Source organism: Centrocercus urophasianus, unplaced genomic scaffold (genome assembly GCF_019232065.1).
Source record: "Centrocercus urophasianus isolate 14NV4802_14NV808 unplaced genomic scaffold, USGS_Curo_1.0 seq_18, whole genome shotgun sequence".
Lineage (NCBI taxonomy): Eukaryota > Metazoa > Chordata > Aves > Galliformes > Phasianidae > Centrocercus > Centrocercus urophasianus.
In genome coordinates, this window is record NW_024884733.1 from 13,898,379 (window position 1) to 13,918,531 (window position 20,153).

At 38.2% G+C, this 20,153-nt stretch overlaps 1 protein-coding gene across 2 annotated transcripts in view; it reads left to right on the forward strand.

The window, feature by feature from the left end:
- Positions 1-19,181, forward strand: part of TGFBR3 (transforming growth factor beta receptor 3) — a 115,148-nt gene extending 95,967 nt beyond the window's left edge. For both annotated transcript variants that reach the window (XM_042819908.1, XM_042819907.1), the window contains exons 13-17: positions 2,312-2,611; positions 3,471-3,588; positions 6,773-6,808; positions 8,907-9,014; positions 15,369-19,181. In XM_042819908.1, the coding sequence (XP_042675842.1) occupies positions 2,312-2,611; positions 3,471-3,588; positions 6,773-6,808; positions 8,907-9,014; positions 15,369-15,487 (681 nt within the window). In that variant the 3' untranslated portion in view covers positions 15,488-19,181. The remainder of the gene's footprint in view (positions 1-2,311; positions 2,612-3,470; positions 3,589-6,772; positions 6,809-8,906; positions 9,015-15,368) is intronic.
- The last annotated feature ends 972 nt before the right edge of the window (positions 19,182-20,153 follow it).

Below are 20,153 nucleotides of genomic sequence, written 5' to 3' on the forward strand. Positions count from 1 at the left end.
TCCAGATTCCTGTTTCCTCTCATTTGTAGTATCCTGCTTGTTGTATTTTCAGTTACTAGAGCAGTTTTCTGCTTCCTTTCTTTAAAGCTGCTGTCCATTTAAGGGCGTCTAGATAGCAGATGGTCTGTGAAGGTCTTTTTTTGTTTTCTTTTGTTTTTCTATTTTCTCATACTTTGCCTGAGAATAAAATACCAGCTAAACAGTGAAAAGAATAAGAAGCTTTGGCTTTACCATATCCTCAGTGCCCGTCAGTGAAGCCTTCTCTAAAGGGATCTACTAGTCTCTAACACCCTCATTAGAGATCCTTAGCAAGCAGACTTGGGAACTATATTTGTGACCTTTAGTTGGTGGTAGTTTTTGTCTGTTCTGAAGATCCTTAGTTGTTTTCTGCCTAAAAGACTTTAAACAATGTGATAGTGAAAAGTTCTTAAGACAGCTGAAACAAAAAGAAGGTATGTCCTCATCATTGAAGAATATTCATTTATCATAATATTCATATCATCATAATATCATAATATTCGTATAATCATACCAATGTTCATAAAAGACACTTTTTTTTTTTTTTTTCATTTGGATAAAATCTTCTGCTTCCTTCAGCAATCTGGGGTGAGTCCCCTTGGCTTCTAGTTCTTGGAACTGATCTGGTTCTGGAGCTGTTTTTTCAGACAAATGTGCTGATTTCTTCACCACTTGTCCTGGCACCTCCCCCCCCCCTTTTTTTTTCTGTTTCTCCTTCTTGCACAATGGAAAATGTATATCAGTTTTGGACTTCTGTGATTTCATTTCTAACTGACAGACATTTTTACGTTGTTGTTGTTATTAAAAAGATAATTGAAATAATTTAAAAAGCAAACAAATCCCCCACTGCTTATGATCTGTAAATTACTTAAGCCTTAATCTGTAAGAACTTTCTCTGCCAAAAAAATCTTGTTGGCGTCTGAACATTTTGGCTTTTTTTCCCCAGATTTCATTTTCTTACCTTATTTTGGTCTCACCTTCCTACTGTAGCTCTTTTTGTTTCCTCGAGATATTGTGCATCTTTCTATTTGCGCAGTGTTGTTTCATAACACAGTAATGTATTTGTCCTTCATGTCATGTCTCTTTTCAAACTAGTTTACACCACCAGCTTCTTTCCCTCTCGTTATCAGTGCCTTGAATTTCATTCACCCCTCTTGTTTCTTGTTCTTTTTATGAAATAATCTCTCCTGGTTAGATGCTTCAGCTCATCCTTTCATCTTTGATTAATGCTCACATGGTGAAAAAAGGGAAATGCCGTTCTTCACTGCACAGCTTAACATCCAAAAATGTCTGTATAGACCACAGGAAAATTTGGAAGGCTCTTAAATATACATGTAGCACGTAAGAACTAAGTACACATTTAAGGCACATTTTCTTATTTCTGAGAAGAAAATTATTTCTTGTGAAACTGTTTTCATCACATCATGTTAAATGGTCCTGTTATTTGTTAAGACTAGCATGCTTCATTTGTTACAAATTCCATTTTTTTTCCTAATTATTCTGTAACATTTGCTGTCTCTATCCAGTTCAGCTGAAGCATATCAGTGCCCTCCAAGTTGGCACTTTTAATTATTTTTCATTAAAGAATATCAATTTCAGACTCATACTTGACAATAAATTAGGGCTTTTTAGTAGACTGCCCACACCCCCCAGTCCTGGAATGCCACCCGCATGTCAGACCTTGACCTCCACTCTGCCTCTGCATTCCACTCTTGGCTGGGGCTGGGTTTTCTGTTGTGTGGCTTTCTTTCTCATTCTTTTTCCTTCTTTTTTTTTTTTTTTTTTTTTTTTTTTTTTTTTTTTTTTTTTTTTTTTTTTTTTTTTTTTTTTTTTTTTTTTTTTTTTTTTTTTACAGATTTTGATATTGGTCAGTAAAGCTTTCAATAAAGGCAAAGGATTAGTAATTGCCTTTCACAGAGTTCTCATGATCTGTCTTGCTGTGAGGGAAGAAGCATTATCTCCAGTTGTAGTTGTAGTTGTAGTCAGTTGTAGTCAATCTGGGTTCATCCTTCCAACCCCTGTGATTCTGTGATCTGGCTGGATTTTATTTATTTATTTAAGATAAGGAATTGGAGTTGTTTTGCATGGTAATGCTATTAAACAGCTGCTAGTTTTGAAACCATAGATTTTCCTCTCTGTGTGTGACAGCCTACCCTTAACATTCAGCTTTCAAAACAGTTCAACTGGAATGTGGAACTGGATCACTATTTTAAACAGATGTCAAAAATACAAATGAAACGTGCACTAAAAATGTCATTTTGGAGATCTTACTATGTCTTTCTTTTTATTGCAGGTGTCTGTGACTAAAGCTGACAGATCCTTAGGCTTTGCCATTCAAACGTGCTTTGTTTCCCCATTTTCAAATCCAGATAGAATGTCTGATTACACCATTATAGAAAATATTTGTCCAAAGGATGAATCTGTTAAATTCTACAGCACTGAGAAGTTGAACTTCCCAATAGCACATGCACAGAAGGACAAAAAAAGATTCAGCTTTGTGTTTAAACCAATATTCAACATCTCACTGCTCTTTCTTCACTGTGAGTTAACTTTGTGTACAAATAAAGACAAAGATACACAAAGACTGCCTAAGGTGAGTACTTTTTTCTTTTTTTTTTTTTTTTTTTTTTTTTTAAGTCTAAATTGATTTAAGTAATAATAAGTTGTGGGGTTTTTTTAATCTGAACTTTAATCTGAAGAGACTACATGGTTTTCTGTTGGATTGATATAATGAGCATATTTCTAGGTTCAAGATTTTATGGGTTACGATGCTATATGTTTTGACAACAAAAATTACAGTTTCTATTTAAATCTCATTGTGAGGGGTAAATAGAAATTGCTTTTCGTTATGCAAATGGTTCAGATTTATCTTTGCTATCAATCTCACATAACACCGTGACAAACGATGTTATGTGTAACAGTAGGTAATCTTGCAAGTGTGTTTGACCTTCCTTTTATGAATATTGAGATCAGCTTATCTCAGTACAACTTGGGTAGAAAGTAACTAAGTACTGCCATGTCTGCTACATTTTGGTTCTATATCATCTTGGGTGTTTTTACAGCAAACAGTCTTGCGCTGCTCTACTGATTCTAAATAAAATTCATATTCTATCTGATATTTACAAAATCACCAAATTTTGTGTTATGATTAATGAATATGGCTTAAGTTCATTACCAGAGAATGTATTTCAAGAACAACTGAAGTTCAAGAGTAACACTCCTATAAATCTTAGAGGATTCTTAATGAATGTAAAGGTTGCATTCTGAAGCACTGTTTGGGATTACTTTTGCCTGTATGTTATACAGATATTGTTTGGAAGTTCTCCTATATTTTTTGGTAAACAACGTTTGATAAAACTTATAATGAGATAGCTGTGCAGCTGGCAGAGCTGGACTGACAGACACTGCTGGTGTTTGAGTGACTCTGACCTCACTGTTCTTTCCATCTGCAGTGTGTTCCTCCTGATGAAGCTTGCACCTCTCTGAATGTGGATATGATCTTGGCCATGATGCACAACAAAAAAACCTTCACCAAGCCTCTTGTAATAACCCATGAAGGAAAACTAGAAGGTATGAAAATGGGCTTGACTTGTTTAATAAATCTAATATATTATATTATGTACTTATAGCCACTTGAAATGGGCTTTTAAAGAAAAGAGTACTCTAAGTATGAAGCATCTTGTAATCTTGTGGTAATACTATGTTTATAAGTTGTTATTTTTTTAGACTTTTCCCTGGCAGAAGTTATCATGGCAGTTGTTGCCATCTATTAATGGTCATTATTGACCCCTGGAATGTGATTTTGCCCAGCATTGACAAAGGAATACCGTACTAAGCAACAAAATTGGTTTCAGAAGTATGAATACATCACTAGTGTTTCCAGCACTTCTTGTTGCCCAGAGATCAATAGCAGTAGTCTGTTCCTTGCTGCATCACTTCTTTATTTTGTCTGTAAATATATATCTAGGAATAATAGCAGTAGAATTGCAAGATCTTGAGAATGCTAAAGCCCCAAAAGTTTGTAAAGCAAAAGGGTGGCTACTGGAAGGAATGTGTTTGTTGGTTTTTGTGTTTTTTTTTTTTTTTTTTTTTTAAGCAACAGGAACTGAGAACTGTTTCATTTAGTTTGAAAGTTTTTGGTGAATCCCTCTGGCAACAGCATTAGTCATATTTTGTTGCATTCATAGAAGGAGAAGGTATACATTATCTTTTCGTTTTTGTATTAGCGTGGCAGTTTAATTAGTAAGCTCCAGTGGCTTTATGTGCATATCAAAATCTTACAATTGTGTACAAAAGCTGCTTGAAATTTCAGAATGCTTTTCAGGTAATGTCAAAGGATGGGGATAAGAAATTCTTTAACCTCCATTGTACAGTGTGAGATTTTTAGTTTTCAAACAATTTATAGTACCATAGAGCATTGCTATAGGACTTAAGAGAAAAGTGTTTCTATTTAATTCTTCAAGGCAGCTTATGATTTATTTTACAAGTTTCTTGATAATACGGATCAATTCACAATGAATTAAAAGCTGGTAATTGATCTGTTGATGTGATACAGCTGAATCTCTACTTTGGCCTGATTCTGCGCTCTTTCTTTTTACAAAGCTCCCACTTTCTCATTTGCTTTTCTATTGGAGATGAGTAAATCCTCCAACTGAAGTTCATCTTTCAATAAATGGACTTATACTCTGAGCTCTCTTGCCCTTCTGATGTGTGGAGCATTGTGTGCAGCTCCCGTCTAGGACTGCACTCAGAATGTTGCCTTTGTGAGAGGCACAAGGTCTTAGTGTGCAAAGACGAGCTAAATTTATAAAGATTAGTTGCAAGACAACGATGTGATAGAGTATTTTGTTGTATCGTGGGTGATTTGGTCTAATTGTGGGACGTTCCATGGAAATCTCCACCAGCATATCACAGCTTTCAGATGTAATACAAAGTGGCACATTAACAACGTAGCTTTGTTGGTATGCAGTTGTTCTGCAGTGAATCAAATGACCCCTTTCTGAAAGTAAAGAGCAATACATCTAAGATTTGGAGCATAAGTCACATTGCGTCACTGAACTGGAGAATTTACGTCTCGGAGGTGGTGTTCACAATTTTCTTTCACGTGAACAGGCCAGCTTTCATTGTTGCAGACCATATTATGAGTTACTGCTATTGCAGCTGCTCTGTAAGCCAAGTGAAGGATTATATGCTTGAAATTTCAAAAGCCTTAGCAAACTAAACATTGCAAAGGTTTTTTTTCTTCAGCCATGATCTTATGATTGTCACTGAGTCTAGTAGAAATCACAACTGCCTTATCTGTATGAGACTGATTACTTCTCCCTTACTAATGTTATTACAGTTTTATACAGACTCACTTACATACGCTTTTGTGTTTGTGCTGTGAATTGCTCCCTGGTTTCAGTCCAACTTTCCTCACAAATGTTACATTCAGTTACGCGTGAACAAGCTCCCCCAAACCCTCTTTTCTCACCTGTTTCCTACTACTGTTCCACCTGTTTCCTGCTATCCTGCCAAGAGTGATTTGGAGGAGATAACTATGCGTTAGAACAACTGAACGTAATGCAGTTTAAGAATAACGTGCTATTTGGATATTGTAGGCACATGTGTCTGAGGGTGTAATGCCCTTATAGGATATTGCTGTCAGTTTAGTGATGCCATTTGAGTTTAAGAAGCTAGAAAAACTGGCTTGGTTTAAGAACACTTTAAACAAATAACATTTATTTTCAGGGTTTTTTTGCACCACTTTGTTTATGTTGCGCTTGGTTTGTTTTCTGGTCCCTGAAGATATAAAAATAAGTATTGGGGCACTGTCTCAACAAATCCTTTTACAGCTATTGCACTGAACACCCTCAAATATTCCTAGAATTTAAACAAGATCCCTAGGTTACTGGGCAGGACAGAAGCAAATTCTGCAGCTAACCAAACAAAGACTTGGATCTGAAGCCAGGATCTCTGGCTCTTCTGCTTGAGGTGGCATTCTTGGAGAAAGATAAGAGGAGCCAGTTAAGCAAAAAAAAAAAGAGAAAATTCTTCATTTCTTAACATGTATTTACGTAATCACTTTCTGCTACATGCTGATAATGATGATGATAATGCCAAGAATAATAACTTTGGTTTAATAGCTATGATCTTTGATTCTCTGTGTGTGTTTAAACCAAACCAAACAACCCACCATCACTAAAAAAGCCCAACAAAACAACATTCAAAACGGAATACTAAGTAGGAATTAAGCTAACATGTGAATCAACACATATTCATGCAATTTGGATGAACGAATTTATATTATGCCATAATAGTGACTTTTCTTTAGAGAAGATAGCCACTTATTGTTTTGGTTTCCATGGTTTAGCATGCTGATATCTCATGTTTGTGACTGGTCAGTAGCCAGATCAATGTAATCGCTTCAGGACTGACATTGTAATCTGTGCTCATTTAAGAGCTCCTTATACGAATTAACCAGACTTAACTGCAGGTTAGAACTGATGTTATCTGGGTGGGAAGCTGAAATGTTCCTGCCAGCAAATCACACTTTGCATGAACGTAGTTCATTCTATAATGTTTTTCTGAGGAATGATCAATATATGAATGGAATTTTTCTAGGCTGAGCAAGATTTGGACTGGTTTTCCTGAAGTTTTTGGTTTCAAAGATTACCATTGATGTATTTCTGCTTGATCAGATCCTGAAGTTTACTTTCAGAGTTTGGAGGCTCTTTGTAAAACTTTCTAATTTTTTTAATTTGTTTTAAAACAGATTCTTCTCTTCCAAAATCCAATGTGAGACAACCGTGTAAGTAACTCTTCAACCTATCTCTTTTAAGCTTTAAACCTTTGTCTAGTATTAGATTAATTAGGAAAATTATGTTTAAGCTTTCTGAATCGTGTGTGTGTGGGTGAGTTTGTTAAATTGAGACAGAAGAGAATTCTGATTAGTGCTGCTGTAGGCATTCCTATTGATCTTTAGAGAGAAGAACTGTAATCGTATCTATATGTGAAAATTGAATTTGGGAAAACACCACTTAGAATTTCAGTCTTAATGACTTCATTTGCCAGTGTGTGTTTTTTCCCCAGCTCTGTCAAGGCTACCACTTCCCAATACAAGAGCTTCAGCAGCAATGCCATCTTAAGGATTTCCTGTATCCCATGGCAAGCCCCTCTTCTACGCTGCACTGCAATTGCTCACATCCTCAATTACTTTGGCACCAGTACTCATAGGCCATGCTCTAGATGAGATCACTGAATTGATGTAGGATTCATTTATTTGTTTTTGTCCTGTTGTCTTGATATAGTGAATTTCATTTTTCAGCATGGTCAGTGACTAATCCTGGAGAGGTAGAAAGGGGAGAAGTGGCTCGAGGAGAATAAAATAGGAAGTTGGCGGTGATTTGCAGCTAAAATCAGCGATGAATGAAGAAGAGGGAAAATTAGAAGGGGAAGTGCAACGAAGGTTTTCTTCCCCTCTATTTCTGTCCCCATAGCTTTGAGACTGAATTTACTCTAAATAGCAAAGGCGATGAAAAATTATGCTTCTACTGCATGAGTCTCTAGATAACTTTCTCCTCTTTACTAAGTACTCTCAGAGGAGAGTATACAGGGCTGGTGCCTCATGGAAAAAGAACATTTGAGTTTAGGAAGTCCTTTTCTGTTTTGCATTTAAAAGTGACCAAGTGCCAACAAAGGAATGAGAAATAGTCCTATGTCAGTAATGGGAGAAAGGCCTTCTAAGCCGCTGTCCATCTGGTTTTGCACATGCGAACTTGGTCACAGGCACTCAGGCCCTTGCCAACAGGAACTGCTGGAAATGACATTTGTCAGAATGGGGGTGGCACTGAGAATCCCATGAGCTGGTGGGTGAGGGATATCTATGGAGATATCTGTTGAATGCAGGAACATATGTAGTTATTTCTAAAGTGAGGGTGTTGGTTGTGTTTTTAGAACTGGAATTCTCCTGAAGGATACTACTGAGAAGATCTAGTCATTTTATTTCCCAGCCAGCTTAGTCAGTAAAATGTTATTTGCTGGCCTAAGCCATTCTGCGTACTGGGAGACATTAAAAATACTGAAACTAGAAATCCATTTTGTAAGAAAAGATTACCCCCAAATGGTTGATGAAGGAGTGTTTTTGAAGCATTTCTAATCACCAAGAAAAAAAAAGACAAAAGCTGGAATTTTTTTTGATGTTCAGCTCTGGGGCATCGTATCAAGGAACCAGATGCTGTTACCCTTGAAATGGTGCTTCAAAATTGCCTCTCCCCTAGAAAGTGATCTTGTGGGGGAGGGGGGGGGGGGGGGGAAGGGTTCTATTTCTGTGTTCTGGAATTAATTTTAGTTATTGTTTTTCACATTTGGCAATCTTTTCAATTGTTTCTATTTATGTTTTTGCTGACTTTTTTGTTGGCATCTCTTTCCTCTTAACAGCAGTTCCGTTCTCCACCTAGAATTCAGACTGAACTTGTTGGAGATGTAGGGAAAAGTTTGCTTGAATATTAGGGCATTTAAATTAAAATAATCTTTTGCCAAAAATCCCTGCCTTTGTGAAACACATTTTTAAGATAAATGGATATTTAATTGAAAGCAACTTATTAAGGGCCAACTGAAAATGCTCAGTTTTTGCAATGTGTTCCACATTTGGGTGTGCAGAGCTGAAGCTTTATTTTGTGATGTGGAACAGTTGGTTGGACGGAAGCCAGTCTCCAAAAGCATCGTTTTTATTTCCTTGATGCTGATCTGCTACACTGTTCCTTAAAATGGTGCTTAATTTACTATGAACTTCAACTAAAAAAAAAGCTAAACAACTTTTTCCATGGAAGTTTAAGGGTAATTGTTCTTAAACACAACTTGTCACTGACAAAATTAAAAGCCCTTATTCTGTGTGTTTGCCTTTTTAGCTGTGTTCTATGGCTTGGACACTCTGACTGTTGTGGGCATTGCCTTTGCAGCATTTGTAATTGGAGCCCTGCTAACAGGAGCGCTGTGGTTTATCTACTCTCACACAGGTAAGCGTAAGAACTCTTAGTGATCTCAGTGTAGATCATAGTGCAGGAAATGCAGTGTGGTATAAGTCCTTGCAATGAGAGTGGGGAGGGGAGTTAGCAATAGCCATCCTGGCCTTGTTTCTCACTCGCTATTCTCTGTGAGCAACTCCTTGCAGGAGCCTGTTGGTATTTATGAGTAGACTGATACCTGCCCTTCCTTAAAAGGAGATGTTGTGTGTTATGAAAATATATATATATTTTTTTAATCTTAAATGTAGGTCTTGAAAACTCACCTGGGGTCTTGAAATTAAAACTGAGATTTCCTGTGTTGTGCAGTATCATTAGTAGCATCTCTGTTTCAAATTAATTAGCATATCCATTAATGTATCCCTTTTGGTTCACATACTACTTTTTCTAATTTATTTGTGTTGGTTTTTTTTTAATTTACTAAATTAGATTTATGTTGCTCAAGATGTGATGTGATCACTGAGCCGAATGACTGAGAGAATGCCTTACTTGCTTTGACATTTCCTGAATATAACTAGACTTGAAAATGTTTCTCTTGATTACGTAGAAATTTTGTCCCTGCCATTTATTTTTCTGTTCATCAACTGTTGCACAAGATGGTGGAAGTCACAGGTAATCTGATTTAATTTAACTCAAGCAAATAACCAAAAAAGTGCCTGAAATTGATGTACTTCTTATGCGTAGCTAATTTTTCAGTGTCTCCTTATCACATCTCTTTCCATACTATGATGAGTTATCAGAAATGCAACACTATAAGAAGCAGAGTTTGTTTAGGGAGGTCTCTGTTTTGTGGCTTGGTGTGAACAAAGACTGAACAGTGATAAGGCCTTGCTTTGGGTCATGTGATCTTGGCCACCAGTGGATTATTGAGTATCTCAGGATCCCTGCAGCATACTGGACTGCCAACTACTTCCATTTTTAACACTGCAAGACCCTGCCAAGATCTTTAGGAGGTGGGGAGAATGTGAGGTCATCTACTCCAAACCTGTGCAGCTCTGGAGCCCTAGGATTGTCCCATAGCACATTACAGGCTACTGTGCGTTTTCCTCTGCATTTAAGACCTTATGGAAGCTACATAAGTGTAAGGACCAGTAAGAATCTGGTCCTGTCAGGTCAGAGCTCCTGTAAATATTATGACCTAGAAGCTTATGTTAATTCGGAAAAAATCTGTTTTATTTCCAGTTGACAGTACAGCAACTTAGTATAAGCATTTTAATACTCCCCAATGCATCAGTTGTGTATGAAGCTTGTTTGGAATTCAGAGGCAAATGTGGAAACTGTAAATGTTGGGATCATAAGTATAAACAGTATTATCCTACCCCGTGTACTAATGAAACATTATGCAAGAAACATAAGTGTGACTTTGGCTAAATAGGAAATAATTTCCAAATAGGCAACACTTACTAACAAAAACAGTAAAACAGTTGTTAAATTAATATTGTTGGTTCTGTGTTTGGGGAAAGTTGAGATTCTGTTCATATGCAGAATCAACTGTGGGCACATGTTATATATCAGTAATAACGGAACACTCAGAAGCAACATGATAAATCCTTCACTAACAGCAAGGCTGGGACCAATCCCATTAAAATTATTACATTAACAGAGTAGATCAGTCATAGTTACCCTGTAAAAGTAGTGAAGAAGACAGCTGCCCCGACTTTGTGTTTAGGAGATGAAAATAAGTGGAGAAAAAGGCCTGACAAAGAGAAGAAATGACTTAGAAGAAAAAAAGAAAAGAAAAGTAAGGAGATGCTGTAACTCATCAGGTCAGAAAATCGCAGCAGTGAGATGAGAAAATTATCTAGGAAGTTATCTGGGTTGGATTTTGAAAGTGAGCCTACGTTCCTGCGCGTGTAATTTTTCCGTGCATAACAACTTGTATCTACAAAGCAGAACTTCAGCAGAGTACAGTGAAAGTTCTGGCAGGGACAGTCTCTTAGAGGACAACTGCTGTGATGGACAAGATAATCCAGCTGCAGTGGAAACATTTGGGAGTTCACTGCAGACTTATTAAAATAAGGAGGAAAAAAAAGTTATCTAAATATCATCTACAGAGTGGCTGTCTTTTGCTGTTACAGAATTCACCCTCTGTTGTATTGCTCTTTAAAATCTCATCTTTTGTTGCAAATAATGCTGAGTTTCTATTCCAACCTGTTATTTAGACCAAAAATTGGAAAATGAGTTAACTCTGAAGTTATATATTACAATGATACTCAGAGAATGGGGACAAGCTATGCTGATGGAGAATGCCAGCTGGGAGTGTGTGAAGTACAATACAGCAAAAAGCTACCTTTTTGCCAATAGTGAGAAGGTTTGCTGATATGATTTTACCAGAATGGCTCTGTTGGCAGGCTCATTCTAGCATGGGGAAAGCTTTACGTGTATGAGCTCCTTTATTCATCTGTATTGGCTGTTACCACCAAAATCTCAGTTGATAGCAAAAAAAAAAAAAAGAACTAAAAATAAGTAGAATTTAATCTCAAAATATTAAGCAGGAGTTGTGTTTTGTTTTTGTCTCTCACGTAGGACTTTCACTGTTCTCAGTGATTAAAATATAAGAGATTTCTATCAAAAGCATCAAAATTTTGCTTTAAAATTGTGTGTGGCTCTCTGAAACAATTCAGTATGGAGTTGTCCGAAAGTACATAGGTAGTAAGGGAGGAGAAAAGAGAAGCTGTGCTTGCAACCTTGGAGGAGGAATTTTAGCCCACCTTTCTGCAAAACAATTCCCTACTTTTGATCCTTTGCCCAGTCGATTAAAGGCCTTTAAAAGTGACTGGCAGCAGCATTATTTTTGACTGAGAGGCCTTGAGAACAACGGGAAAGCAGCAGAGATTTGCTACAATTAGATGAAGAAACAAAAATTCTTGCAGATTGTGCAGTTTCAGAAACCCTTCAAAATTAGACACATAAATATCTATCAAGTGTCTGTCTTAATAGGAGTAAGTGGTTTTGTTTAGGAAAGGACATGCACAAATCTGTAAGCTAGTGAGGCTGCCAAACCTATATCCAAAGGTGTAAACAGAAAGCTGTTACATGGAATGTCAATCACTTCATACTGTAAGGTAGTGCTTTTTTCTGCTTCAGGCAGTGCTGCAAGTTAACAGGATAGAATGTTCCAAAATCAGAGAAGTTAAATGCATTTCTCCTCCCCCACTTCTTTTTTTTTTTTTTTTTTTTTTTTTTTTTTTTTTAAATGGGATCTGATTTAAAATAAACTGACATAGCAACCAATTATATTTGGCAGATGGAGATAGAAAAGCAAACATTCAGACTTCCTGGACAGGGAGTACAACTGGCAGCTTTCCTAAGTGTGAATAATAAAGTGCATGTTGTCGCGCTCGGATGAGTAAAAGCTTGTTTACTGTCAATAGACATGTCCATTTTGAGTAGTCCTGGTTCAGTAACGTTGGATACTCTAAGCTGTTTACAAGAAGACAGATGGGGAATGCCTCTTTAGCAATAATTTACATTTCTTTAAGTCCATTTCTTGAATATTCTTTAAAAATGCTGTGCTGCATCTTTGCTGGGTGTTTAGGAAATAAGATGCAGGAGAAATCAGCCCGTCCAAGGACAGCTGTTGGTCTGTGTTTGTAATATCGCAGTGACAAAGTTTCTTTTCTTCTGGTCTTTGAAAATTTATTCCACAGCTGATTGGGGTGTATGAGAGCTGCCAATAATGCTCTAGAGATGAAGTACTGAAGAGGAAATTGAATTCCAGCGGGGGATGCCAGTGAGGGAGGGGGCTGCCATCCCAAACTGAAGGGAAGTGCCTGTAGGACGCTTCCAAGAGAAACTGAAAGGAGCAGGTAGCGTCACAGGGATTGCACAGAGGCCGACATGCCTGTCACTTTTCCATAAAAAAATATATATATATTTTTTAATAATAAAAATACACACTTAGCTTGTAAATGAATTTCTGGTTAAATACATCCAGATTGCTCTGACACGCTGATGCAGAGCTGTGTAACTGTGGTTTGTAAATGGGAGACAGCGGGGGGAGGCTGGGGCCCCACTAGGGGAGCCCAGCCAGAGCTGCCTCCTCCAACGCTGCCAGCTGGGGTTAGCCCTTCGCTGCCTTCTGATGATTTTCCTTCTCTTTAGTGAAAGGGAGTTTGTTTATTCCTGCCTCTGTAAATATATCCTTTTGTACGAAGGAAGGAGGGCTTATGCACAAACAACTGGAGAAGGGAGCAGCTAGGAAGGAGAAGCTATCCAAACAAGGCTTATGAAAGTCTTTACAGTACGGTAACACAAAACGCTGATTTGGTGCAGCTTATTCTGATGAGTTACAAAGCTGTTTCTAATGCAGGTTAGGGGTGAAACACATTTTATGTGTGGATGGCTGGGGGTGGATTCTGACTTGTTGCCTGTGAGCAGAAATCTGCATTTTGCTGATGAGCTATGTGGATATTTCTTACCCTGTAGAGAACAGAATCAAATCTGCTCACAAAAGCCAAGGCTGTACTTCATGTCTGTGAGGGTGAGACTGATCCTCCCACACAACATTTCATTGGCCTCCTGGGCAATGAATTTTAGCGGTTTACTTGTTTTTCTTCTTTCCCTTCTGCCTTCCCCGTCCCAAGAGCAGCAGGGTGCAAGGCAGGTCTGTGTGCTCCAGGGCTGTGCCTGGGCTTACAGCTGTGGTGCAGCACAAGCTTGCAGTGACCCCAGCAATTCCTGTTACAAAGAATGCTTGCAGCCTCTGCTGTGAGAAATCCTCAGACCTCCCTTGTTCAGAGTAGACTCTGAGGGCTCTGCAGCCAGCAGAAGTATGTTTTCTTCATCCGGTGGAAATCTGTTGGCTTTGGCCTGAGATGCAAGACATTAAGAACATGCAGCCCCGAGGGTCCCTTCTTGAAGAGCACAGGATGCTAGAAGCAAGGGCATGAAGTATGCCATGAGGCACCTATAGGAGAACCTGTCCTTGTTCTGTGACCCTGTTATTGATGTGCTTGCTCTGAGTAGGAAAGAAGAATTGCACTCCACCTTTCTTCAGCTACTGGCAGGCCTTGCCCATGGGATCAGATAACCTCGGGCACCACACAGGGCGGGAGTCTGCAGCCTTCCTAAGCTCATGAGGCTGGAGATCCACCAGTCTTCGGCTTTCCTGATTATTCCTGCCTGTGATCCAGCAAAATATTTCCTTCTTGCAACTTCACTGGCAGAGTGACTGTGTGCTGCTGGCTGCTGTGGGTTGTTTCATGGCTTTGCATGGCAGTTATTTCTCTGTTACTGTGCTGAGATCTCTGAAGATCTCTGACTTATAGAATCATAGAACAGTTTGGGTTGGAAGGGAACATGAAGATCATCTAGTTCCAACCCCCTGCCTTTGCAGGGGGGCAGTGGCAGTGTAAATCACATAAACTTCATTTTCACATCTGTTCTAAAGAGGCTATTTTGTAATATTGCTACAAAAGAGGTTACAAAAGTGAGCACTGAAACTTTAAAATAAATAACTGGGGCTTTTTTGTATATATATTATTTATGGTTTCCTATGTGGCCTCAATGTGATATTTTGGGCATTTACTTTGTGACACAATGCAGTAAGAGCTGGATTTCTTCCAGAGGATCCCTGCCACATATGCAGAAGGGACATGAAGAGAGCAGACGAAATCTAGGTTTTACCAGGAGGCATAAATCTGTCTTTAACTCCTGAGTGCTTGATTTGGCAATCCAGATAACAAAGAGCTTTTAATTTATTGTCAATAAACAATTTACAAGAAGTGGTGAGGCTTGTTCTTACTGAGTTGTAAGTGCTGCACATACTGTGGCAGCTGTAAGGGAACTTCCTACATGTTACGTTCAGAGTACATCAAGTCAAGATTGCAGCATAGCCCGTTGTTTTTCTACACTAGGAAATGGATCATGTCTCAGGATATGTGGTACCCTGCTGACTGATGAACTTTGTCTTTAGCTCCAGCTTCTCGATTACAGCAAATGCACTCTTCTGTGAATTGGCGTTGGAACAAAAGTCTGCATTTCACTGGCCTTTCTCCATATAACAGAGAAAGCTGTGATGTTGTCAGTCACGTAGCAAGACACACCTGAGTGATGGCTGACAGCAGAAGGTGGACAGTGTCCATCTTGGTCATTTCTATCTGCTGCTTTTACAGTGATTAAGAAAAAAACAATACTGTTTTCCCCACGTGCATAGCGATGCTGAGGTAACAAAGTATGGTAGCATCTTCAGCAGTACTCTGAGATCTGTCACCCAAAGCATTAGTTGTATGGAAATAAAAACCACCAGAAGAGAAAGACTGGGAAGCAATGGAATATTTTCTGTCACAACTAACGCTTTCCACTTCTCTCCCTCCATCTCCTTTTTTTCTCTCCCTTTTCCCTCAGGGGAAGCAGCTGGAAGACGGCAGGTCCCTACATCCCCACCAGCCTCTGAGAACAGCAGCGCAGCGCACAGCATTGGCAGCACGCAGAGCACTCCTTGTTCCAGCAGCAGTGCAACCTAGCTGGGGAGAGCAACACTGAGGAACAGCATAGGAGTGCAGAGGTTCAAAGGACTGTGTGTTGCTGACATCAGCGTTTTAATGCTCAAAGTTTGGTTCCTTTATGAAAACGTGAGGATAGATTGTTCTACAGAAAAAAAGACTGATTTTCTTTTGGGGAAGCCACTATGTGCATGTGTGTGTACACGTGCACACAATGCATGGGTAAGCACAGCCTTTTGGATCTATAGCGTGTTATGCTACATGTGACAAAGCTACTAATGTTACAGTACTGCAACCTGTTCTAGGGGTCTCTTGGCCCTCAATGTGAAATCTTTGCCAGTTTGGAAAAATGCTGCTTTGTCTGTATGACTCTTTTTCCCTAAACTGTCTCATTGACACAAGGTATTCATTAAGGGAATTCAAAAAGATAAGCAGAACAAAAATTATCTTAGGTCAAAAGATTTCTATTTGTCTAAACGAGAAAGCCTGAAGGTGAAATCTCTTTGATTAATAACATGTTATTACTTCAGCTATGTTAGCAACTTATGAGTAACCTTTGTTTTGTTAAGCTTACAGCTACAGCATCTCATTTGCTTTTCTGTTGTGTTTGCAGCCTCAGGTTTGTTCCAGTTATTTCTGTTTTAATGCACGTTGATTTGGTAATGGGAGAAGAGCATGCTCTAACATTCCCTTCCCTCTTTTCCAGGCCAAAGCTCTATAATGAGAGATTTTTTTTTTTAATCTGCTATACCAAATACAAACACACACAAACAGTGAGATAAATAACGTTCTTGTGCACTAGTATAAATGTGTGTGTACATTTAATGGCAGTGTCTTTATACAAATAGATGTATATCTCAACATTTAGATCCAAACTTGTTATTTCAACAACTGCAAAATTAGTTGAGCGTTCCTTCCATATGTAAAACATAAAATGCATATGTATGAAACAGCAGGCACATTGGTTCACAATGGGTAGATAGAGGAGATTAAGAAAAAAAAGGTGATGGTGGTTCTACTCCTTTAGCTCCCCTCAAATTCCCTTTGAAATAAAAGATGATTTTGAGAGGGTACAGAGAATGTGCAGTAGAGCCTATTGTTTTTGTAAAATGCCACCTATGAAACTAAACTATTCTCTTAAGTATGCAGTTGTTTGTGCCAAACCATTGTATGAAGATTGCAATCCAGTAGTCCCAAAATAATGTTGAAATGCAGAAAGCACAAAAAGGTACTAATTGTCTCAGTGATTTTTTTTTTTTTTAGTGAATTGCCATAGCTTGACCTTTGACTAGATGCCAAATGAGAAGAAACAATAAGTAATTTTTAATGTGTGATTCTTTGACTGTTATGTTGCCACTTTGTAATTTTAATGTGTCCTACTGATCCTTCTCCTTTAAGGAAAAATGAGTGTTGTTTTCCTCTACAAGTGGGGTAACTAACTTTCATTAATTTCAGTAAAGATTACCTGTGTTTTGCAAGAGGAGAAGGGAATTGATTACACTAGAGTGATAGTCTGCTCTGAAGTCTGAGCTGCAGATTTCTTTTGCTGATTCTACACTTGTGCCTTGCTGATGCGAGGGTGGTCAAAGTGCAAGATATGCAATGGATGTTAAGTGCCCAGAGCTGGGTAGAAGAATATTGCTCAATGTAAACCAAATTTGTTACTAATCCTGCAAACATTCATGCCTGTGGGTAGCTACGTGCATCATCTTGATAGTACCTGAGCGTGCTCAGCTCTACAATTTACTGGTATTCTCAGAGTCTATAGAGACATCCAGTGCAGAGTTAAGCATGTGAAAAGCTTATGTTGCCATAGGTTTTATGTTACCAAGCCAATGAGTTTTCCTGGAAACATCAGCAGGAATTGTCATGCAAGTGTAGTTCTACCCATGCACAAGAGTGTGCAGGATTGGTTCTGATAAGAGGATGAAGGTGCTACCTGTGTGGTCAAAAAGAAAGTGCTTTGCCCTAACCTTCAGCAGAATGTATTGTAAAAGCATATTCTATGTGTAAAGTCTTTAAAGATGTCTTCAAAGAAGACTAGAGTCTTTAAGTTCAATCATAGCTATATTTTACTACATTAAATTTGTGTATAAAGATATATTTAAATGTTTTAGATAAATGTAAGTTACTCTATATGAAATGTTTAATTTCAGTTACTGTGAAATTTACATACTCTGTAAATTCTTTCCTTGTTTTAACCCTTTCCTTCAGATATTTTATTGAGTAGTTTCTCATAAGAAGTTTTAAATTTGGTTGTTGGGAGGGATGGGTGAAAAACTTCTATGTAAAATAGATAACTATATTTTTGAGGGAAATGTGCTGCATTAAGAATGTTTTTATAAAAAAAAATACTCTAATTTTAAAATGATGTAGAGATTTATATTTACTGTTGGATAAACCAAAAATATATAAAGTTCAAAGATTCAGTTTATTGGCTTTGATTTCAAATATTTTAATTAACTGAACTTAGCGTACTTAGCTGTTTAATTCAGAAATTTTAATCAATCTGAATTAATTGGCTATTGGAGATTACCAAAAATACATGTAATTCTTCAGCAGATGGAAAAGGCACTTCTGATTCAAGAGAGAGAGGGAACTAAAATGGACGTTCCAGGTTAATAGCTTTATTACAGAAACCGATAGTACTTTCCAGCTATTAAGTTGCCTGTGACTCAGAGTACTGATACACCTGTAAGCTCTGCTTTTATAACAGCTATTCATGTCTACTGCAAGTCTCTGTATTTGGTGTGGCAAGCTATCTGAATATGTAACTGCAAAGTCACTCATTCTCAATGCAATTGAAGCTGGGCTTGTCACACTGAATTTCATGTGGCAAAGGTCTGCCTGTTGTGGAAAGCCACCGGGACATCTGTGTACTACTGATGTCCCAGCGCACGCCTTTAAAGCAGGGCTTCAGGGGGCTGGCCGCGTGCTGGCTCATCACAGTGGCAACTTTTAGCCTAATCAAATTCACTCCAAAGGAACTTCTTACGCAACAATGGGAGGACTGGGTTTAAAAGGGACACCTTTTCTCTGAAAGCTATCAGTAACATACTTAAACTCCAAACCATACTGCTTGTTGTGACATTCGCTGCCTAATCACTAACCTGTTAGAGCCTCTGGTGTTGGACATTACTATATTGATGTTTCAAGAAGTCAGAGCTTTCTGTGTTAGAATGTTTTTGTAGTGTTTCCTGCATGGAAATGGATTTTCCAAAATGTCTGTAGATGTCGATGATTGTAAACGTTCCCTGCCTTTTTCTAACCATTTCTTGTATGTATGTATGTACCATTCTTTCTGTTACGTATATCTACCTCACGCTTCACAAGAAGACTGTACTGTTGGTTGTGCTGACAGCCCTTCCTGTGAGGTGACTGATCTGCCATCTTGTTGTTTGTCATTTTGGGGATGTTCATGGAGTAAACCATATTTCGCTGCCATGTACCTACCAGTTCCACACAGTATTCTCACCTTTAAATAGATAAGTATATTTCTTTAGGATCCAAATGCCAGATTTTTTTTAAAATCCAAGAACATTAGAAATATACTTGCTAATACCTGTGGCCAGTCAGAACATCCCATTTGTACTACACTTTATGTTCAGTATTTCAGAGACTTGTGGAAAGTGCTTAGTTGTAAAGTTTTGATAACCACAGTTTCATGTCATCTTAGTCTCTTGTGCACAATAAAGTATATATCAGTTTATTAACAGTTGATGCTGTGATTCATTTATTTGAAGCAACTAATATCAGCAAACTGTGAAAAACAGTTGATTGAGATCTGCGTTGCTGCCTGTTTCCTCCTCTTCCATAAACTTCAGTGAAGACTGTGGTTAAGGCAGGATTTGATTTTGTCATATTTTTCTTTTTCTCCTTTCTTTGTTCTTTTATTCAGTGACTTTGGTTGCCTGCTCAGTATCACGGCTGCTTGCAGAAGGCAGTAGACATATTTAGTTGATTGCTGCCATTTTTCACTCCAAGTCCAAAGTTTGGATCCAGCAGGTGTTTGGTTGTTGTATATTGTGACATGTCCCAAGTCCTATTTTGCACAAGGCCTGGCTTGAGAACAGCCAAAATCAAGAGTCAGCTGAGAGTCCTCCATCTGAAGCAGCAGTTTCCTTGGTCTGTTGTGCACTTAACTGCAAGTACACTGGACATGAACAAACAAGACCGAGCTGTATTTTCATTACTGAGGGGTCGTGCTCTGTTAGAGCAGATAGCTTGGTCAGTTGCCAGCAGGGCAAGGATTTGGATGTTTACTATCCTAGTTATTGCTTTGTTTCCTGTATTTCATGTGCAAAATATTCTTTATGGGCAGTCTGGGGGAGCCGGCCTCCGCTGTATTTCCTTGGGTTATTCAAAGGTTATGGCTATTAACTCACAAAGTGAAGCTCCCTAAAAAAGGAATTCCAAAATGTTTGATGTTCGTTTTTAAATATCAGGATTCTTTCAGTACAGAGAAGACTATTAATTAGAAGCAATCATGAGTCATAGGCAACCTGTAAGCTTAACTCCCAAAGGTGCAGTAGATTTATTGCTTCTTAGCAGCCATATATCAGTTTCTGAATTAAGACTTTTTTTTTCTCTTTGGAACTGAGTTATCTGGAGCTGACAGCGTAAAGATACTGGAGTTGTTCTTCACCTTCATCTTTAAGATTTACATTTTGACTGAAATGTGGTGCAA